This window comes from Atractosteus spatula, chromosome 3 (assembly GCF_055471065.1).
Source record: "Atractosteus spatula isolate fAtrSpa1 chromosome 3, fAtrSpa1.hap1, whole genome shotgun sequence".
In the NCBI taxonomy this organism is placed as follows: Eukaryota; Metazoa; Chordata; class Actinopteri; order Semionotiformes; family Lepisosteidae; genus Atractosteus; species Atractosteus spatula.
The window spans coordinates 52821470-52846022 of NC_142708.1; the positions used below are offsets into that span (position 1 = coordinate 52821470).

The 24553-nt window shown below is 35.8% G+C and overlaps 1 protein-coding gene across 3 annotated transcripts in view; it reads right to left on the reverse strand.

Annotated features, from left to right (window-relative positions):
- arhgef28a (Rho guanine nucleotide exchange factor 28a) overlaps window positions 1-24553 on the reverse strand; it is a 122571-nt gene that overhangs the window by 70874 nt on the left and 27144 nt on the right. For all 3 annotated transcript variants that reach the window (XM_088910990.1, XM_088910989.1, XM_088910988.1), the window contains exons 5-9: window positions 14486-14669; window positions 9521-9710; window positions 6979-7030; window positions 3170-3216; window positions 1967-2027 (exon numbers count right to left, since the gene is read on the reverse strand). In XM_088910990.1, the coding sequence (XP_088767116.1) occupies window positions 1967-2027; window positions 3170-3216; window positions 6979-7030; window positions 9521-9710; window positions 14486-14669 (534 nt within the window). The remainder of the gene's footprint in view (window positions 1-1966; window positions 2028-3169; window positions 3217-6978; window positions 7031-9520; window positions 9711-14485; window positions 14670-24553) is intronic.

The window sequence follows — 24553 nt, forward strand, 5'->3', positions numbered from 1 at the left end:
TCAGTTCCAAGAAGCAGTGTGAAGACACTGTAAGAAATTAATATACAGTAGTACAACTTGAGCTGAGCACAAAGGCTATGCTAAATCTACATATTGCCTACTGGAACAGCCTATGCAATGCACTAATTTTTAACTTACTTAACCATTAATTTGGATTATTTGCAGGAAGGTATCCAGACCAATGTCTGACATTAAGTAGGGATACAAAACTACAGGACAGAGGATTCCAGTGCTCTAAACAAAGGCTTTAAAGAGGAACTGTACTAGATAAAGTCATAACAAAATCTAGCAACCAGTGCCCTTCAAAAGTATTCATCACCATCCAATGATGTCCTAATTTGCTGAATTAAAAATAATAAATACACATTTTTTTAAAGGGATGTTTTAATTGAGACTTAAATGGTCAAACTGAACACTTTCAACTGTGAAAGAAAAGACATGTCAGCAACAACAACAATTAAAAATAAAAAAGTAAAATATTTTGTACAACTATTAACCCACTTTCAATTGCAACCCTAAAGAAGTTAATTGCAAAGAATTATTTTGGCAAGTCATACAATTAATTGAATGGTCTCCCGTGTACAATAATAGTGGCTTACATGATTACAGAATAAATACACCTCTGTAAGGTGCTTCAGTCAGGTAGTGAATTTCAGTCAAGGATTCAACTATGAAGATCAAGGAACTTTCCAAACAACTCCACCAACAGGGGAAAAGTTGCAGAAAGACACAAACGAGGAGAGGAAGACAAATTCCTAAAATACTGAATACCATTTGAGCATTGTGAATTTGATCATTAAGAACTGCAAAGCTGATTACACCAACGGGACCTGACTAGATCAGGCCGTCCCTCCAATCTGTGCTGCCAAGCAAGGAGGAAACTGGTGAGGAATGCTACCATGTGGCCTATGGCAACTTTGAAAGAGATACAGAGAGGCTAAGATGGGAGAAAATGTCTATGAGACAATCTGGTCACTCCACAAAGCTGGCCTGCATGGCCGAGTGGCAAGAAGGAAGCCATTTCTGGATAAAAGCATCTCAAATCCCACATGGAGTTTGCAACAAGGCATTTAAGTGATACTTCAAAAATGTGTCAAGAGGTTTTGTGGTCAGGCAAGACAAAAGTGGAACAATATGTTATGTTATGCCTGGCACTAACCCAACACACCACCCAACCAACACTATCAATACTCTCATGCACGGTGATGGCAGCATTATGTTAAAGGGCTGCTTCTCTTCCCATCCTAGCCCCTCCAGTTGTCTCCGCCAAAGCTACAACATCATTGACCCCATACAATCCCATGCAGACAGCACTTGCTGAATAGCTGTCGTTTGGGTGCTGAAATTCTCAGCAAATGCTACAACTAACAAGGTCATCACTGCTCTCTCATTTTTCACAAGCTGCATTTGTTAATCCATACACTGCTGTAGCAGGCAAAGCATTTTCATTACTTCCATAGTACCAATGTCTTCTCACATGGAAGGGGAAGGGGGAAAGGAGTTCAGGAATTCAGGGCCCTGCCATTTCAAACACTCACCAAAAATAACCACAGTGGGACAAAGAAAAAAGGCAAAAAAGGGCCAGTGACAGGGGCTCTAACCTCAGATGTCATTTCCAGTTTCTTCAATCAGCTCATATGTAGCAGGATTTTCATTACACAGTACATGCTGAGGCCACCAACAGATTTTTAACATCGTTTTAAAACATTCATCCATTGTCATTGTTAACATATAACATTGTCAGGAAGCCATTTATTCCAGGTAAGAGTCAAGCCTCACCCAGAAGAACAGGGTATGAGATGGTTCTACTACTCCCTGAAAGGAACACAAGCACACTGCAGAACTCATCTCTCTTTAAGACACTCAACAATTCTCTGGGGTGAGCCTTGACATGAGCATTATTTAAAAACAGTTGTGGAACAGTACCAACATTGAACAATAGGAAAGTGAATCTAACAGATCCTACCTGGGGGGTCTTTGTGTTCTTCATCATCGTCTACTGAGAGGACTAGTGGCTCTTCAAAAACCTGAAAGTGAAAAACATGCTTCTTTTAGTCAGGTTTTACCATATTTCAGAACCAACAGGTGTATCACCTATCAGTGGAAATGTTTGGGAGGTCAAACCCTAATCTCGCCCACTTCTGCCTACCTATGTATAAATATCACACTTCTTGCTTGCTTGTTTGCACATTACATTCACCATTGTAGTGGCTCCCTGGCTCATTCTTTATTAAAGGAGGGGGATGTTAAAAACAGGTTGCCACTTTCACCCAGGCGAGTTACCCCAATAAATCTCCCTATTCACATCTCACGTCTTCTACAACATAGTAAGGGTTTGTATTTTAAGAAGAAATATTGGAGGGTTCTACAACAGTGCACTGGACCCTGCATTCCAGTTTAATTTTGCAACTATTCTATAACTGTACACCATTTCCAGTTTTTCACATTGTTCACATCACACTTGACATGATATCCCACATTGTTTTACATCCAAGTTGGCTATTTTGGCTAGCGAGTAACTACTGCCAAAGGCACTCTCCAGAGTTCAGGTTGAGCTCTATGGTCAAAGGATCACAAGTCAGAGAAAAACTGGACACCAGTGTCTGAGCGCCACTGAGGGTACGGTTGGCACTAGTCACCTGGTTCTGTCTCATGGCACTTCCCAGGGTGCTGCAGGCTTGCAGTGCTACAGATGAGGTATGTGCCTTTCCTCCAAACACTGCTGAAGCTCTTGCACAGACCTGCTTAGCTTGTGATGCTGCATATGTCTCCTCACCCCCCCCCTCCCCCACCTCCATCACCAGAATAGAATGTTCCTAACAAAATTCAAGTTTTCATTTGGAATTAAAAATGAACATTTTAAGAGTGGAAATTTTCTAAAGCTGATTTAAGCTCTTTAGAATTTCTAAACTGAAAACTAAAACTGATTATCAAGATATGGCACCTTCTACCCATGAAATAGCTTAATGTCACAATAGAATATGAGGATAATTAATACACTTTACTGTATTTTCAAATTCAGTATTTCTGTCAACTCTGTCTAGACACCTAGAACCCCCAAGAAGTTGACCTATACCCTATAATTTGCAGAGTGTACCTCAGGTTCCACTGAAAGTTCTGGTACAATTCATTCTTTCCCCAGTGATTTAACAACTCATACAGTACTCACACTGTCTATCAGTGTACGGTCTCCTCCACAGAAGTTCTTGTGTGATTCTGTAGAAAAGAAAATCAAATGAACTATACGAATTAGTACAGATAAGGTTTGTGAACATGTGTCTCATTGTAGCAGAGCAGCTGGGTCTCTGAGTCCTTATCGATTTGAGCAGCTAAGAGAGAAAGTAAGTGCAGGAATTCATACGTGAATGTGAATATGGATCCGAAATTAATAGAGCGATATGCTTGGTTTGCTGTCCCATTCATATCAGAGGTTAGAAAGAAGAAGCACAGTTCCATCCTCTAAATGTATCAGAGGTTGTAAGGGAGAAGCACAGTTCAGTCTCCCAACATAAAGATTAAGATAAAAGGGGGGAACTGGACAGGAAAATCAGGTTGCGACTAAATTAGTCAGGGACAATAATTTATTTCACCAGGGTTGCTCCAGGCTCAGCCTCAGGTTCGAGATTCCCTGTTGTTCAGGAAGTTAATGTATGGGTTCTGCAACACCACATACCACTTAAGAGCGACCTGTCACACTCATTTTATTGGGGACGAAACCACAGGTAACCAGAGAACAATCACAAAAACTATTGAAAAAGGCAGCTGAAGTACCAAAACAAACATAATAAAGATGAAAATAAAGCACAAAATCAAATGCCTCGCCAGCAGATTTCTTTATATGTCTAAACAATTACCACTGTTCAGACATATAAACAATTTTTATGCAAGGTAAAAAGGCTGTACTGTGCTGAATACTATAATTCATCTCCTTTTCTCAGAAAACAAATTGAAAAAGGAATATTAATGACTGTGCAGTAGTTTGTATTAGTGTTATAACCTAAACCATAAAATATTGTTCACAAGAGCTGCAGACTAAACAAAATTGCATGACCTACACCTTAAGTGTAAGGTGACAGCACTAATTAATACTGTACATCATTAATTCAATGGTAACAAAAACACCTAACAAGCAAGACATTTAGACGATTTTGTTTAGGAATAATAAAAACCCAAAACATGGGATTTTTAACTGAGCAATCGCTCATTAAGATAGTTGAGAGTTTGTCAGCTCTCTACCAATGACTATTCTACAATCAGAGACACAGAAGATAGCAGATCTCCTTACAGTAGCCTCACGCACTGGAGCTAATGAGCTGCAATGAAACCTCCTGTTGCTAAGGTTACCTGCAACAGGAACCAATATCCGTAACCGAAAACAACTGCAGGCACCGCTGATAAACTTGATTTAGGCCCACCCAAGAGTGAGTAAATGCGTTTCATTTCAGACTTGAGATGTTTTGGAAACAGGACCAAGATTTCACAAAGCACTTTCTGTATCCTTTCATAATGCAATTGACATCCTGATTTACTGGCATCCAACTTTTCAAGATCTGATAATTTGCACAGAAAGAAAGGCCAGTATCTCTGAACCATTTCACTGAAAAGTTTTGTAAGAAATCTTTAGAAATATCCATTTGTTTACCTTAAATCAACTGAGTATAGTAAAAAACACAATATACACCTTCCCCTCCACCAATTACACAAAATAAGCAATATAACACAGTAAAAAAATGTTATTTCTATATATACAGTACATTTAATTTATTGAACATCAAGGTAATATAAACATCAAATAACAGATTCTAAGAGACCTTAAAAGGCCAAAACGATCTCTTGGCACAAAAAATCAGTTTATAGCCAATGCATCAGGTTGAAGCTTTAACCTTTTGGATGAGGGCAGTCAAAAACAGATATGTGTAAACCCTTGTTCTGTAAGTCTCATTTTCTTATTGTACATTCCATTAAGTCAAAAGAAACAAGAAGGGATGACATTATTTTTATAGAAGTGTCATTTGATATTCAGGAAAATGTTCTAAAATACCGCAAATCAAGTCAAACACTAGTCACTGTAACAAACAGTTCTTTCCGGACCCTATGCGGACGACACAATCTGAAGAAGTGGGGGAACACTAGGGAAACGTCATGCAGGAATACGGGGCTGAAGACAGGGGGGCGTGTCCAAGGTGCGCTGGTGCACGGGGGAAGGTGTGGCCGAGGCGAACAATCCGAGAGAGTAGTCCTTAGGGATAATCCAAAACGCAAGGGTAAGTCCAAAACCAGGAGATCCATCAGAACAAGATAAAAACCACGAAGGCCGGGTCGGAACCGGCGGACGGGGAACAGGAACGGGAACAGAGGTTAAAACCTTAACGGGACCAGGCGCTTCCTGGTCCCGGACTCGCATGATATGGAAATCAGATGCGGAGCCCGGATGAGCGTCAGCGCCTGGCTTTTAAGGTGGGCTGGGAATAGGGAACAGGTGCAGAGAATAAAGTCTTAGTGAAAGGGCTGGAGCACCCTTAAGGAGGGGGGACTATAGTCGTGACAGTCACAGGATACCGCCAAATATAGATGTGCAGACATTGCCAACAATTATTACTCTTAGTGTAGGAGTCTGTAAAGTATATAAATGTGCTACAAATACTAGGAGAGAAACTATGGTTAACAGTCATACCCAGTGTCTTTGTTATAGTGTCATTCTGTAAATGAAAGCTAGAAACCCAGAATGAGACACTACAGAGCTCACTCTACTGTGGTACATGGAGAGGAACACAATGATACACACTGTGACAGTACAGTAAGTGACAGTACTTATGAATCTAGGATTTCCCATGTTTTCTGTTCCTATTGAAGTTCACATACTGTACATACACATTGATAGAATTCAGCAGCATACTGTACATCTGTATGGCCAGATGTTATTTAAAATAAGGTAGAACTGAACTGAAAGCCTGGTTTGGAGAATAAAAGTGAGAATAAAAGAGCTGTAAAAGAAAACTGTATATTCTTCGTCTTTGTTAGCTGCCTAGTTATTTCATCAAGGTTGATTTTATTTCCCTAAATGTCATGCAAGAAAAAACCCAGCAGAGGGCAGTACACGGGAATCAATTTATTTCAGTCTGATTTCACATTTTGTCCTTGGAAAGAGGTTGACCTTCTTGATATTCACACTATCATGATTTGTTTTTAAAAATACAGAATTCATTCACAGAAATGAAGAAATATTGAATTAAGCAAAAAATGTTAAACATCCAATGTCTGCAATGTGCACTATGGGGTTGATTTCGGGTTTATTTATGCTGAAAGAATCTACATTATGCATGTTTGTTTTCTTAAATTGAGTGGCTGGGATAGCTCAGTATTTAGTTTTTTTTTACACATGTAAAGAAAGATTTCTAGTTCAAGTCAAATAAGCAGTGTCTCCCACTGATTACCTTTTCCCTAAAAAATCTGTGTTCCTTTTTTTACTAGTACTCTGCTTATTTTACTTCAGCTGAAATATGTCTACAGGGTTTTCAATTTGTCTTTATTCTTCTTTAGTAAGCAGAAGACTTACAAGACCAGAAAAGAAATTGAGGTTTATGTTAAATTTAGTAGGGTAGGACTACCAATAAGAATTGTGTTTAACTTGGCCTATATTTTCTTAAGATTTTCTAAAGGTGCAAGTGATTCTTTCATATATCTTTCCAAAGCAATTTCTTTCTCATATTAATTTTAAATGCTTTGTTAGGTATTGTGGATTTTATCATAAGACAAACATTTTGAATAATCAAAATCACTTAACGTACAGTATATATTTTTATCATTTTTGCCACAGAACTTTCTGAAGACCACATAGACTATTGATGAGTTCAAATGATTTTCTCAGTGTGAAATACCAAGACAAAGGATGTGTTAAACATTTTTATATAAATGTGAAAATGTACACCTTCTTTTTGAAAGTAAAAAAATTACCACATGGATCACTAAAAAAACTACCTTTGCTGTCTTCGGTCCACTCATATTCTCCTTCTAGACCAAGAGCTTTGACCTAAGAAAGAAAAAATAAAAAAAAGTTAGATAAAAAAGTCAGGTAATGATAATTTATTTTTTGCATAGAAAGTACTTCAAATGCATTAATCTTAAGAGAAATTGGTGTTTTTGTTTAATGTATCATAGATTAAGCTAAGGTCACAGACGGAAAACTGATGTCCATATAAATACTATTCCACATCAGAGCAGAGCTTCTGAAATGATCATTATCTTCTAAACACTTCAGGTTCTTGGCAGGCAAGACATAATACATCTTAATCCATGATGGGACACCACCATAAAAGCAAATTACATTTTGATTTCTTTTACTGTACGGAATAACACAGACCAGTAGGGTTTTTTACAAATCACAGCAATGCCTCACTGATTGCTGCGTCTATTAGGTCTGATTCACTACAGAACTCTGTCCTGGCCATTACTCCAATTAAAAGCATCAGCATAAAAGCGGAATGTCTGTTTGTGTGTGTATGATGTGCCAGGTGGAAATACACTCAGCGCAGGCTGTAGTTGAGCATCCTACTTCGATTTGTGTTAAAGGCCAAATGCAATGAAAAAGGTCTTGCAAGCTCTCAGCAAAAGAGAGTGTGGCATTATACTGTACATATAGTTACTGTACAGCCAGTGCCATTTGTAATCACTTTAATCAAAAAGAGATCTCGAGCTCCCTAGGTTTTGCCTTTTCTGGAACATGTAACTTTTCCAGCTGTTGCCAAATTGGAAGAGTGGTTAAGTTCCATCTGAATGCAGCCAAATCTTAAATCTTTAACTAGTATTTAAAAATAAACTCTTTTTCGTATAAATGGATTATTTAAATTATGTACTGTGGTACAAATACCAGTAATATCATTACTGATGCTCCTATAAAGCTCTCATGTGTCACTCATAATGTACAAAATAGCACTCCTGGGAACACATCCCTATTGAGCCCAGGGTATAATTGCCACTATTAGCGCTGATTCACACAGCACTTTCACCAGAACACATCCTGAGAGCTAAGCAAGAGTTGCTATAACTATATATGCTATATTGCTATAAATATGGCTATTTTTCTATCTTATTATTACATTGGTTTTTACTATTTTAACTCGATATCTCATTCATAGGTTAGAGCTACAGAAGATAAAATCTTTTTCGATCACACAAATAAAATACTTTGTAGACTCTTACACTTTTTGCAAACATGTAATTACCTAAAATACTTTGCCTTTCAACAGCTGTAAGTGTATTCCTTAAATACCATTTCAGTTTGCAAACTGATACTTGTGCTTTTGTGTTAAGGAATGCAGTTTGTGTCACTGAGCATTTCAGAGTGATTTAAAAGTCAAAACAGAGGCTGAACTATTCAAACAGGAGTAGTTAAATCAAATGCAGTGTAATCATTGTTTATTGATTGTACTTGGGGCAACTGCACCACCACCAACAACAACAATAAAACAACACACCAGGTTTCTTGAAAAGTTAAACAAAGGTAAAACCAGATGTTGCTGCCAAGCTACACGTATTTAAAATTTAAAGACACGCTTAAAGTAGCTACAGGCAAAATTAACATTATTGTTCTGGATTAACCCTGAACTTCTGAACAAACCACCACCTGGCTGACTGCCTGAGGTAAGACAGCTGAGAGGAGAAAAAATATTTTTGCATTTTTGCTACAACTTTTCAGGTATAATTTTATTTATTTCTTAAGACCAACAATTATGTGCTTTTTAAATTAAATGTTTAATAGCGCATTTCATTGAAACACAATGACACTGCTTATGGCTTTTTCCGACCTATGGTTTCATGTGGGAATTATTGTTAAGACCTGACTGAGCCTTTTGACATTTTCTTCATAGATTTTTCACCAACTTTTTTTTCCAACCCTGTTGGCTTCTTCAAAACCAATAGTGAAACAGGAATCAGGGGACACGAATGAAAACTGAGAGATGGAGACACTTCTTCACACAGAATTGACAGAGCATAGAACACTCTACTATAACAAAGTCATGTTGTTGAAGCTGATACTTTTCTTTCTTTCAAGAAACAGCAAGATGAAATACTTGGATTACTTGGTAACCACAACCAAATGAGTTGGGTGGTATGGTTCCTCCGTTCATTTTCTTGTCATTCTTATATGTTTCTAATTAAGGAGGGGTTTGAATTACATTAATTACATTGAACAGTTGAATTGTAATTGAATAATTAAATAAACCGACATTTATTTGTCTATATAGCCTAATAAAAACACAATAAAACTCAGAATAGACTTCTCTAATGGCTTTTTTTAAAGTGTTAAAAGTACCTTCCACTGTTGTCTGCTGGTGAAGGACATTAGTTATTGCCAAATGTGAAGTCCATTATTTGTATGCTGCACGTGTTTTATTTACCTGCAAATAACTGTAAATTGTCACCTAAACTGTCATTTCCTAGAAAGAGTTAAAATCCCCAGCAAGTCATGTTGTCAAACTCTGTTGTGCCACTATCATGTGGGGGAATGCCCCGCACTCACCTCTCTGAGGAAGTTATTATCCTTTAAGCGTTTCCGCAGGAGCAGAATGTCTGACTCCAGTGTCCGCTCTGGGTCTGGCCTGACTGTCAGAGTCAAGGTCTCTGACAAATGACAGAACTTCAGCAAGCGAGAGCCGTCAGCCTGGATCTGAGAAATGCCAGCCAAGGGAGTGACCAGTGGATTTGGAGGGCTGCGAAAACAAGATTAAACGACAGTCTCTTTTAATGACCTTGCTATCAACCCCTTCCCTTACAGCTGCTAACAGCACAGAGTCTGGACATGTCTGGCCAAGCACAAACACTGCTAACAACAAGATACGATTAAATAACTGGCCGGGGGTGATAACCTCAGCAATAAAGGATATAATCAAGAAAGGAGTATTTACAGCTTTTGCTGCTTTTAGAAAATAAAGTAAACATCACAGAAATATTTCACACTGGACAACAAATTCTTTATTCATACATATTTATACAGATTTATGTTGACCAGACACATATTTCTTTATAAAACAGCATATTGACATCTTAATAAAAAACAGTCTAATAATGATTCAAGGAACACTGTTTATCTACACAGAAATCAAGCAAGTGGTAACATTTTTATGAAGCGAAAACATAAATCTATGGCTAAAGCTTAAAAAAAATGTCTTCAAAAATATCTACGGTATGAAACACCTTATATACAGTACTACAAACTTTCTGCTACTATGTCCACTACCCCTTCATGTTTTTGTAATGTTCATCAGGTTGATTGATTGAACCAAGTAAAGGAAATACGTTTCTGATTAATCAAGGCCAAAATGAGGTGTGGATGGCCTAGAACATTCAAAAATAGGCAATGCTCTTTGTTAAAATAACGTGATAGCAATAACTGCCATCATTCAAACACTGTCAGTGATTTCAATGGGTGCTCAATCAGACAAGTACAACACTATCTGTGGCACAAGAGAGAGGTCCAGCTTCTTCCTGAGCTGACTTGGAATTTTCACAACAATGAGAACTGGGTTGGTTTTTTAATCCTACAGATCTCTGCTTTGAAGCATTGAGCTAACAAACATACAGTACATGTGAATGAAGTAAATGTAGAAAACCATTGTTGTCGAGGTCAGGTTAAGTTGACCTTAATGGAATCTGATCTTCCACTGTCAATAAACCACACAAAAAGACAAAGCTGAGGTGAACTTGATAACTCTACGTTGTGAAGTACTTAAGGAAATCTGATGATATTCCATTTCCATAAGCACTAACTGTACATTAGACCAGCTATAATGATAGTTATTGAGGTGCTTACTTTGGGTAATTTAGAAATTACATCATCAAGTTTCTTTTTGCCATGGGCAATACAATCAAACATTAATATTGTAGAAATGCACAGTTTATTTTCAGTACAGAAAATTCAAAGTTACATTTGCCATGTTTTCTATACCTACCCTTCTGCAGATTAATTTTCTGCTGCCTTTAAATTATTCATTTTTAAATTTTATAAATGTACAGTATAAGCTTTGCTCTCTTTCTCTCTCTTCCCTACATGTAACCAGAAAGATACAGCAAGAAACCACCAAAAAAAGTTGACGGGCATGAGTCTCATTCTGAAACACATTCTGGTGTGATTAAAGTTGTGCTTTACTTCTATAGACCTCTTAATTTAAGTTTTATGGAATGAAATGATTACAAAAGTCATCTTGTTAAGAACAACTACTTCTTCTAAAAGAAGAAAAACTATGTTTAAAATACAAACTATCAGAACAACTAGTAGTAATATGAGAAAGAGCAACAGAATTAGAAATGGTAGAAGTTTAATTACATAGGGCTGAAAATAATCACAGGGTTCTAACCTTCCTATAGAATTGCACCTTTGTAGTTCAAATAATGAAATAAACAACTGTCAAAATCCTTGACTGAAGGGCCTCACCACAGATCTAATCTCTCTCAAGTCTGAAACTCCTTAATCGGTAAGCTTTCAAAATTTGCCATGGAAACTGTACATGAGGAATATGCTTTAACTAGTTAATAGGCCATTATGCTCAACTAGTTAAACCATTTCAGAAGAATACTACTGCAGGAATACTACTGAAAGAGTAACCTACTAATAGTATAAAAAGTAATTGGACAGGAGCAGAACCCACTAACCATTTTAACATAACATTAGAAGATCTACAAATAAGCCTGTTATTGGGTACTGGCACTCTATTTGGTGTAACCTGAAAAAGCCGTCATTGCAAACATTGAGGAACTGTGAAAGAGGGACTAAGATTAGACCAACCCTGGCATCAAAACCTTCCCACCGAAAGGACCCTGACTTGGTCCCTAATCTGAATTTGTCTCACCGGATTCCCCTATAAACATAACCTTAAACCTCATCGTAGAGGTTCCTGTATGGGAAAGCAAAACTTGTTTTTCCCTTTTTAAACCAATGACAAAGTAAATCTGTTTCTCCCTTTAATGCACATTTCTGCAGTCTAACCGAAACTCTCAGACGAGTCTGTCTTCACAATTAGTCGATTAGGCCATTAGCCCTGTGTTCTGAGCCTTTTCATAAATAGAAAATGTTTGATCACAGCCACAGATCTTACTCTTTGCCTCATGCGAATGCCTGCACTTTTTCATTCTCTAATTGGTCTGTATGCCACACTCCCACAGTTGAAACCAACACAGACAACTCTGAGAAACAGTTGCTCTCATACAAGGCCAAAACTTTTAACTCTTTTAGACCCATCATTACCAGTCAAAAGCTGGAAGCTCACTTCATTTGGTAATCCATCTCTTAAGAATAACAATATTTTTTTTAACATGGTTAGTTAAAACATTTACCACACCAGTCTGTTGCCCAAATACAATAATGGACATGTAAAAAAAATCCGTAAAGGTCAGGGCTTTAACTTCACAAAGACTACATCATCTGTTTCTAAGCATCTATGAAGACAAGTGTATTTAATAGGAAGAAATGACTGCTCCTCTCTTATAATCATGCATTTAGATGTGTACACTCACCATCCTTTCTCAAAAACTGATAAAAAAATCTCCTGCTGACAGAACCAAAGGAAACCCATGCAATAACTATGTCATACAGTAATGAATGTAACAAGGTCATGTAACATTTTCTTTCAGATTAGTTGCATTTTTTTTTCTTCTTTTCATAGGTTATTAGGTTCACCTGGGGCTCTAATGGACTCCTTTTAGTGAAATTGCTCAATTTCTCTTCTGGTTGAAACTGTTGTTCTCTGTAGTTTGAGACGCACAAATTTACGTGTTTACTGTGTTATGCACTGCCATAGGAGTTGCCTTAAATATAGTTCTATCTTTTAAAACATGACCGCTTTAACCACTCATAATAAATACTGCAATAACACATTTCTATAGTTAAGATGGCCAGTCTATGAAATTTCTCTGTTTTTGTTCTTTATCTCAATCAGTACCATTATACTGATTATAAAACAATTTAACTGATTCACAGTTCTTTCTCTATATCTTACTTGAAACAAGCCTTTGAAAATAAAAAATTATTCAGCTTCAGTCTTAATGCGTTTTGTATGCTATTCTATTGAATTAATTTTATGAATAAAATCTTTCTCCTTAAAAATATATATACTGTATAATTACATTTTTTCTTCAACATTCACAAATATGTTTTTCTAAGCCTAATATGCTCAAGGCCTTTTGTGACAATTAGGCTCGTCCATGTCGCCTTCCTCATGTCACAACCTCTTAATCTTTGATACCTTTAAGGATAAAAAATTTAAAGTTAGGCTGTCAGGTTCACATTTCCTTTTTAACAATGTGAACTTTCAGAACATAAATAACAAATTATTAATAGTGCCCTTTATTATTAAATGTCCCCGAGTACCTGTTCTCCTTAAGCATTACTGCATTGACTGTTGGTCAATAACTAATTAAAAAAATATTTTACTTGTATGTGAAGCACTGAATAGTCTGGCACATGATTTGTGAAATACCTACAGTGCTAATATTAATACTTGTGAAATGCTCATATTTTATCAGCCTGAAGATTGTGCTCGTTCTGTCTTGCTTTACACTCCAAGAGTGAATCGCATTAGGAGGGGAGGGGTAGCTGTTAGTTACAATGCCCCCAGACTGTTGAACTCTTTACCCTCCTTGCATTAGAGAGTCTCCATGAATTAAATTTTTCAATCACAATTCATATCTCATTAAATGTTTTAAATCTCATTTAAAAGCACATTTGTATACTGTAATACAACTTTTTTCTGATCTGGTTTCTTGTCCAAACGTGAATAATCTTCTAGATTATTTGCTTCATTATGCTTTTTAAATCATTTGGAATGAATTATTCTTTTTTAAAGCACTTTGTGAATGGCATGAAAGACAACACATAAATAAAAATAAATTACTGTTGTTATTGTTTTAAATGTTGTGATGATAAAGCATTTATAGGATTCTGCAGTGCTTCTTCCCAATTCAAATTATGGGCCAAACGCCCTTCATTAATTTCTAGCCGTTCTGTTATCCTGCTTAAATTAGTTTATGCTGGAATAGTCCAGAAAATTCTGACACGACTCAAAATAGCAAGACCTGTGTCCTATAATATAATTATATTATATTAAGAAAGGAAGAAAACTGACTCATAAATACCTGCAGGTTATTTGTAATTAATAAAATGTAACAAATTAAAAATTGCATGCCTGTTATTGACCAATTGCAAGGGATATGGCTTTAACAAAGATTTTTTTTTAAATCTTAAGCAGTTAAAATTAACATTTAGGTAACTAAGTACACACTTAAATATTGTTTTGTAATTTGCTCATTTTCACACAAAGAGGGAAATTCAAAATCCTTATAGCACAGCTGTCTGTGTTTAACTTGTAAGATTTCTGATTGGAAAGGATTTCATCTAGTTTTAGTGACACCTACACACACCACACCTGTAGATACCAATAGAGATACCCCTACATAAAGAGGTTTAAAAAATCCAGTTAAAAGTATGACTTACTTTGTTAGTAGTTCAACAAGAGCTTGGTGCCCAGACTGCTTGGCCAGTTGCAGAGGAGTAACACCTTCTTCATTTGGTAAGGACAGAGCCATTAGGCCTCCAGGCTGGCACAGCAAAAATTGAGAGAGGCTGATCAAGCCCAGTCTCACTGCTAGATGGAGCAAGGACTCCCTGGGTTTGGGCTCTGCAAGAAAAACATGACCGGAGATGAAAGAAAATTACATTGTGCGCGAAACAAAGCAGGCTGTGCAGCAAACACACCCAAAACTGTCATTCTGATCAGCCTGGGGAACAACACACAGCAAAAAGAAATGTCAGAAGTCACAAATGAATGGACCTGAGCTCTGGTTACAAGAGAAGTGATATTTCTTTTTCCTTTCGATATAATAATGTTAAACTGGCTGGGAATATTATTGTGTGCCATACTCCACCTATGCACTGTGACAGAAAACATAAAGTTGTAAATTGAAATCTATGCCTTATAATAAGGTAGATTTAAGTAAACTGTATAGAAATGCTGCTTTGTTATCTATAAATAAGTGCGCCCTAGGACACTCTTTCAGAGGAAATACTTTAGTATTAGCTACTTGTTACTGGGCCTACAGCTCACAGGCCAGATAACAAGCCTTGGTATATTAAATATAAAAACATTTTCTATCTAATCAACAGGTTAAGGACCAAGGCCAAAATGTAATGCAAAGCTTAATCCGCTGTGCATTGCTAGCTTCTTTTTTGCATATTAGTCTTTAACAGACCTTTCTTACCAGCAGTGCCAAAGCTCTCTCAACAGCTTTCTTTAAAAAACAAATAACTCATTCTGGGAAATCACTTACTTTTGTAGTCTGTGCAGCATGCAGAATTTTTTTTAATTTATTTTAGATAAGCATAGCTATTGTATATTATAACTTATAACTACACTTTATATCAGAGCTTTCCTTTTTAGATTAAACTTGTGGAGGCTCAGACAATACAGTATCAAACTGAATCTACCACCTCTAGCACTCACTACAGCAAGATCAACAGCAATATTAATAATAGTAGTATTTTTTTTTACTAACAGGGTTATGATTAACTTCAGTTGAACAAAAACCTTAAGTGAAGGTTGCTTTTAGAATGACTAGTGTGTGTGGCTGGGCCACTGGTTTAATTAATATTAGGAACCTCAAAATGCACAGGTGGCAAACCCTACACCAGTGTAAACCCTACACCATCACATCAAAAGACACTCTCCATTCTGTGTGAATGGCTCCAGAGAGCTCTGAGGAGTGATGTGACAATAATAGCCTCTCTTTTCACTTGATAAATATATAAATACCGTACCATATATAAAGTATATTGGATTGCATTTTAAATCAGAAACAAGGATTAATAAACTTCAATCAACATTATATGATTTAATGTCATTGTTAAGTTACGAGAAAAGAAAGACAGAAAAGAAAAAAAATGTCAAAAAACAAAATCTGGTGTACAACATAGATTTGTAGAAACATTAATGTAAGCATTAATTGAATGTAATTGCGTGCAGAAACACAATGCACACAATATTTCTGTTGGTGTTGTTTGCAGTTTTCTGGTTTCTTCTATCCATCGTTACAATATATTTTTGGAAATATACGGGAACACACTCTTCTGTGTTCATACTGTACATTTAAACAACTTCTAAGGCACTCAAGGAACAGTGCACGAGCACATAAACAAACCCAGTGCCGAGCCACTCAACAGATTTGGAACCAGAAGCTCTGAAACAGCATGAGAGAGAGATTACAAAAGCAAGCAGTTTTTTTCTAAGAGATTTTGTCGCGCTTATCATTTTGAGGTTTATGCAGGCAATTATTAAAAGCTGTCACACAACCTGTGTCCTTTATGAGCAGATAAAAACAGAATGAACATTGAAAGGTCACCCTTTTCTTTAGTGCAATTATATATTACATTGTTTAGATTTTCCTTCGTTGTTAATGTACTAGTCTGTACAATAAGGTCAAGAGGCTAATGCAACACATGTACAGTACTCAACCAGAACAAGAAGAACATGGAGATAGGAAAAGATTGTTTTTGTGTACATATCAAACCATATTGACTGAAAATGTAATGTTAAAATAATGAACCCTCTATTTGCTGATATTTAGTGTATATTTCCTTGTTTTCTAAAGGAGGATGATGTCTCAAGCCTCTGAAGAAAATCTGAAATAGTTGTTCCTTGATTTTTCAGAAAACTATAATAATCTTCTCTAACCTGTTAAACTGCTAAACTGGTAATTTGGAGCTAATCACATAAGGCATGTAATGTAGTGACATTCCCTTGCTTTACTGTATAAATACTGTAACTGCAAATATACTTTATATCATGAAAGAAGGAACCTCGTAAAAAACAAAAATACACAAATAATGAAATATATTTTACCATCATTCAGAAACTTTTTAGTTAAATTAAATCAACAAAAAAAACTATGTATACAGTGCTGCACATGTAAAAACAAGCATATATAAATTTGGAGGACTGTTCCACTATACAATAATGCACAAGACAATTAAGTCATCCACAGAACATTTCTATGGATGCACATGGGTTTACAACCTATTCAATAAGCAACAATACCAATTCCCCTTAAAATTTAAGATACAAAAATTGCTGAGCTACACAAGACTGAACATTTTCTTAGAAAAGCAAAGCAAAAAGGAATTTTGTGTCAGTATGTCAAAACCAGTTCTGCCAGACGAATACAGTACAGTGCCTATAGAAAGTCTACACCCCCTTGGACTTTTTCACATTATATTGTGTTATAGCATGCAACTATGATATATTTAACTGAGAATTTTTGCCACTCATCAACACAAAGTACTCTATAATGTCAAGTGAATTTAGTAAAATGTCTGGATTTTTTTTTACTTTGACATTATAGAGTACTTTGTGTTGATGAGTGGCAAAAATTCTCAGTCATCATGGTTTAACATCATGGTTCCATGCTGTAACACTATAAAATGTGAAAAAGTCCAAGGGGGTTGTAGACTTTCTATAGGCACTGTACATTGAAGAGACATACAAGGAAAGCTTAAAAAGATAGACCTAGTGATTATGCTCTCTAGCAAGTCAATTAACAAGTGTATACTATATTATAGAGAATGCTTCTAAATCCCAGTGTTTATTACTGCATTATCTAGGACTGGCTTGTCCTGTCAGGTATCCAGGTATACTAGATACAGGAATAGTGTAATAAAAGGGAAATCCTGTGTTTTTATAAGACAGAAGTATACGTGCAACATCATTTCACAGGCAAGTGAAATATACTACAGTTTAGTACTGGAGCTATAGCATGTTACACCTGTAATGTCTAAACCAATTGTATGTCATCTTCTAACTTACCCTTAATAATATATACAGAGAGTCAAAAGAAATGTATTTCTACCTCTACGTTTAGAAAACTTAAGTATACAGATTTAGGAAGATAAATTAAAAGCTAAATAATTCATGATTAGCACACTCAAGTGACTTTGCTGCAAGTACTTTCTTTATTAGTGTGAGAGTTTATAGTGCACAGATGATGAGTTGATTTAAACTTTTTCAGAATAGGTCTGATAAACTTCAAGGAAGAAAAACCAGACATGGGAACAAGATGCTGACTATATGATTAGATTAGGAAGGTACAGTGCCAATATAATTATGGGAATTACAATCTCTTTTCTTACATATTACATTTCTTTTCTTAATAAAAATTCAATGTTTTCTGTGATGCAATGGTGTATGAAGAAGAAAAATGAATAATTAAGAATTAGTGTATGTGAAATAATACATGAAACAAAGACTGAGATTCTGGAGACATGTCCTATGCTGTAGAATGGACAGAAACATTGTGAGTTTGGTCTTCATGCCACAATAAAAAGGGTTTTCAGAGGATCCCATAAAAAGAGCAGCCGATGCTCATCTGTTGATGGTTACAAAGCCAGGTCTCTCTCACTACGGCTAGTGTTCATGCCTTAACCATGAGGAAAAGACAGAACGGGAATGTTTTCATGGAATGACAGCCACAAAGAAACCTTTGTTCCCTAAAAAGAACATTGGCACCCAAGTTCACCAAAGAGCACCTGGATGATCCACAAGACTAGTGGAAGAAGGTGCTCTGGACAGACCAGTCAAAAGTTGGAACCTTTTAGGTCAGAACGAGAATGACTTGTGTGGCAAAAATCAAATGATGTCTTGCAAGAGAACAACATCATCATGACCATCATGCATGGTGGGGGCAGTATCATGATTTGGAGCTGCTTGTCTGCCTCAGGACCTGGACAGCTTGTCATCATTGATTTTTATTGTATGTATTTAAAGAGATAAAGAGATGTGTTCACAAGCCTCCTTGTTTACAACATAACAGGGCCACTACACCTCACCAGGATGTTCTGTTGTCTCATTCTTAAATGCAGACAATAATGGAAATATGGCACTGCATACCAGGAAATTTAGTCTATTTCGTGATATAAATTGATATAAAAGTTACTTTGTACATTTTACTTTTACTGTGGTTTGAAATGCACTCATCAGTGCTGATTCCTTCTAAGCCTTTCACAGAAACTACTTGGTCTTAATGATGCTACTGTCATTCTGAATTCTGGCCCTGTTAATTTTAGGCCGTGTACTGGTCACAAACAGAATCCTAACTCTACACTCCTGTCTGAAACTCACTGCCTTCAGTTTATTTATTAAATACTGTTTTATTGCATCACAGTCACATTCATGCTGCAGAATGAAAAGAATGTCACACATCAAGAAAATAAAGAGATTCATAAAAGCCTTCTACTCAAATTGTGTCATTTATAAATTATTTCCAGCTATTTTTTTACCATTTCCCATAGTAATGGAACAATGGAAACACAATTTTATCAAATGGTAATTCTTACAACCAAAGAAACAAACATCCTTCAGAATAACTCAATCTCGTGCATTTAATTCCATGAGTGGATGTTAGGTTGTTCTAGTGCAATTTTTTCTCTCTTTCCAAAAACAGAGAAACTTTAAAAAAGTCAACATTTTGAAAATGAATAATGAAAAATTGGCACACTTTGAATAATATCTCAGGAAAGCATTTTTGGAAACACTTAGTGATGCAAATATTAATGTACTGACCCATACATTACTACACAACCACTTTAAAGAACCAATATTTTTTTTCTTGCAGATGCTTATAAAGAGGCAGTCATATGCAGAAGCACTTGGTATGTTAAATTAGTGTCTAGAACATCACCCCATGGGACCACTTCTGGTTGGTCCAGCATACTCCTGAATCACAGGCACATTGATTTCAATTTTAGACACCTTTTAAAATTTTCTTTTAACTCTTAAAATGCTGTATTGGGTTTGTAATTAGTATCAACATGATGTTTCCTGAGTTTCAGAAACCACCCTCATTCAGATGTGTGAACCAAAATTTAACCAGCTGGAAGCAGAATAAAAAAACAGAACACATCTATTTGGATTGTTAACTCATTGTCATTTTCAATTGTGTCTGTTAATCATACATTGATAAAATGATTATTTATCCTACAATGTAATGGATTTATGTTTATGGGAAACATTTTAAATGTGGTTTGTTCATCATTCCTTCAATTGGACACCTCGAGCATATCAGCATTAGAAAGTCAGCTGATGACATTTTACATCGTTTTCAGAATCATTCAGCGGTAGAAACTCATCTGTAGAAAATGCAATTTAGGAATTAAAAAGTGACATTAAAACCAGCAGGCCTCCAGATCAGTAAATAATATTTTATACAGTATTTATATGTGCTAATAAGATTCACACCGTATAAGTCTTTTTGAAGTCTTAAAAAGCATTACATGTATTTGGCAATATTAAAAGCTTTTATTCGAGTGAAAAAAGCTATCAGCTTCAACAGGAGTGCATTGTCAGATACACAAAGAGAAAATGAAACAAATGAAGTACCCCTATGCTAATTCAAACTGACACAACACTGTGCAGGCCAATTCATAACCTCAGTCACCAGCAAAAATTATGATGCACAATTTAGCATGAACAATCCTTCCATTATGTAAGACATTTTGGATGAACTTCAGCTATCTGTAGTATTTTACCCCAGCAAGACTGATTTATTGTGAAGTTCATTCACATTTTTCTATGGTTTTTTTTTCTTTAAAAGGATTTGGCTTTGTTAAATTCTTATTATTCACCTTGCAGACACCACGGTCCAAGGACAAATGTATTTAAATGCAGTGTACCGTACTCTCCTATTTCCTTTCTTTGCAGTTGATTTGATAATACAGCTCAAGGCCAGTAACCTTAAGCAAATAAATGGCACAAGGCTCTTTAAATTTGCTGATCTGTGCAGTATCAATGGACAAGTACAGTTAAAGGCACACTTATACAGTACATGAGAGTACATTCAATAAAGGTAATTTATCTATCCCATCCCTCTACTACATTTCCTGTCTAAATTGATGTCTTTTGAAATGTTTTCATAAGCTCTTGGCAATATCAAACTTCATGATCCACAACAACTGCAGTAAAAAAGTCTGGTAAAGCCAACACTGACATTAAATAATGTATAATTCCTCCCTGATACCTTTACTTGTTAAATGTCTCAGCCTCCCTTACCAGATAAGCATTTTTTGTTTAAAAATGAGACAGACATGACAAAATCATTATACTCTAACGAGTATATTGAAGACCTAAAATGTTCCCCCTTTCTTTAACGGCACACCTGAAAATTGAATATGTTAATATAAATACAATTGTCCCAGAAGACCGTTTTTTTCTTCATTTTTAACGTTTTCAATTGGAAGACTTTCCAAAAATCATATTTGTGTGAAATAAGATCCTTTAACTTATATTGTAGGATAATTAGAAGTATCTTTTCTATTATTTCTACAAAAAAATAATCTTGAAAGTCATTTTATCCATAGAATTCCTTATCTAGGGAATTAGACTGTAAATAGAAGAAAAACACACCCACAGAGGTCATTAAGCCTAAGGTTTTACTTAGGCAGAAAAAAGGAATATCCACTAAGGAATTCCAAGATAATTTGCAGGAAAGAACATGAAAGTTAATCTATCAGGCTGGAGCTCCCCCTTGACCAGTTTCTACAATCCTAAATAATAGTATCTTGTCCATTACTGCTGTACAAAATCCTTACTTACTTTCCAACTGCTTCGGAAATTCAAAGGAAACAGTGCAGATAAAGCTGAATTGCTTACACAGGAACATAGTAGCAAACACCTGAATTTGGAAGAGGGCTTTATCTAATCTTTCTGCTGACTCATTAGGAAAAAGCATAGGATATTTCATAATGTTTTGGAGTTATTTAGTCTGGAGCATTCTCAATTTTATTGTTTCATACTCTTCCTTGCTTATTTTGTGGAGTATTTTAGCACTTTATCAGCTACGTACCACTAATTTATTGGGGAATGCACCAGAGACATACTGTAGTACAATACACATTATATCATTCTGACCTCTGTTTTATTCCATGTGGATACAAATATGTATTGAGTTCTTGCGTTCTTAAAAGAATTTCATTGAGAACTACTCAGCTTACTGCATACTATGTAATATAATATGTAGTTTAATAAAGATCAAAATCTCACCGCTAAATTACACTGAAACAAAATTCACAACACAGCACAATGAAGCATGATCAGGCATTGAATGCATTGTATAATACATTATACAGGTCTCATCATCAAGTCTATTTCTTGTTATATGGATGAATCTGGATGCAGTATATGAAATAATGTGAACGTAATATTTTCTTCTGTTATCTAATGAATTGGTTATACAACACATATTTTAAATACTGTACATAATGCAGTTTTTTTTTCACAAAATGCATTTTTTCTAATTATTTGCTTCTATTTTTTAAATGTTTTTCTTTTTTAACCATCAATCCTCAGTGTTTCAATTCTTTAATGCCCTCTCTATCACAATTCATCACATCCATCATCCATTATCTAAATGTGTTATCCAATACAGGGTTGCAGGGCAGCTGGAAACAGGTGCCAGGAAGGGAAAACCACTCACAGGGCACACAAACACAAGTATGCCTTTGGACTGTGGAAGGAAACCAGAGCACCCAGAGGAAACCCATGCGAACATGGGGAAAAAGTACAAACTCCATGCAGATTGCACCCAGGGCCCCAGCACTGTAAGGCAGCAATGCAAACCACTGCACCAACATGTCACCCAAATTCATCACATAAACTATGAAAATTTGATACTAATTAAACCCCAGGTGTAAAAAGACCAAGTAATCCAATTTGACCTGACCTAAGTGACCTTGGCTTAGGGCTATGGAGTGTGGGTGTGAGCATTTTTACCAGGTTAAAAAATCTGCTTAGTCCCAGCATACCAAACTGCAAATTCAGCTAATAACTGCTGAGCCATCCCTCACAATATCTCCATTAACAATTGCATAAACTTTCTGGTCATGTATGATTTATTTATTTTATAGAATGTGTTTGACCTGTGTCCTGATAAGATTTGTTCTAAACTCAATGGTCTAAAATTAGACCCTGCAGAACAATAAGTCAGTCTCTTACAAAAGCAGAACACCAGTGAGGAATGCTTCATATAGCTGTGAAGACCCTATGGAAAGGTGTACAGAATTCAGTTTTCTGGCATATTTTACACCAAGGTTATTAACGAAATTATAATTTCTATTGGTATAAAGATGGACAAGTGCGAGTGTTTCACATTGAGGACTTACTTCTTTAAACCCTCTATGCTCCTTGATGCCACTTTCTGCTCAAAATTACTTTTGTTAATCTAAACCACTGGCACTTTTTAGTTGTAATGCGTGTCAAATTAAACACAGTGTGATCTAACCACAGTAGTTTTCTATTATAATGCAGCCACATTTGGAGCAAACTGGGTGTGATTTAACGTCATTAATCAAATAAATCCCTGTGAATCACATAAAGATTGTAAGGATTCCTGAGAATGCTTTTAGCTTTAATATGTACATACAGTATGTTTATTCCTAACAATGAAATAACTTCTCTTAAAAAGTCTTGGAGGATCAAAAGCAGAAGTATATTGGACTACTGAATGTTTGAGGAGCTCATTACTAAAAAAAAAACTCAGAAGTATAGAGTTTTGAGAGTAATTAAAGGACATTCAATCTCTCAAACCTATTATTTTATTAATACTGATCAAGCATGGGCAAATGTAAAAGCTATGGCTCACTCTAAGAGCACAACCTCACACATGGCATGACAATTAAGAGACCTTTGCAGAAACTCTTGTCTATCAATCTTCTCTCTGCTAATGGCTATAATTGCCCAATCTTTGAAAATGTATTTTCTTTGCTCTGCTGCTTCTCAAGAGCATGTGATCTGATGTTTTTCTTTTGTACTACAGCACCTTTTCATTATTCCTGCTGGCACAGGTCCAGGGCTCCAGTGTTTTTCATGCAAAGCCCTCACTCCTCATTGCTGCTCAGCAACATGAATTTCACCAGCTGAGGTCTTTTATAGTAACTCCCGATTTTCTATACTGGATTTCAGGTCAATTTTTACTGTTAGAAATCTCTTCAATAAATGTTTCCTTTCATAAAATAAAATCCTATACAGTACATATCCAAGATATAAAAGGCTAGTTTTCAATTAATTAGAAAAATGCATCTATTTCAATTCTATTACATTGGTTTAAAAAAACTAACCAATTAAATATGAAACACTTTTGTTTTGACCTGGCAATATCACCCATTAATGAACTGTATTAATCGGCTGCTGTGTCAGCATATCAGGTTTTCAGATGAAGAGATGAGAGCTGAGCGGCATTTTTTAACTGCCGTTGCTCTCAGATATAGAGAATTATAGTTCCTACGCAGTCAGACACGATCTGGCCTTTTCAATTTTATGCTGCTATTCTTGATAAATATAATTTGACTGAACTTCAAAACTGATTATTTGTGCTTCATGCTTTCATAAAAAATAAAGCAGAGCTACCAGCTTTCAAATTATTTCTGTTCTCTGTTCCCGCCTACCTTTGAACTCAGAAATTCACAATTTTGGGGGATAATATTACATATATTAGATAAATGTATGAAAAATACGTTTTATTGAAC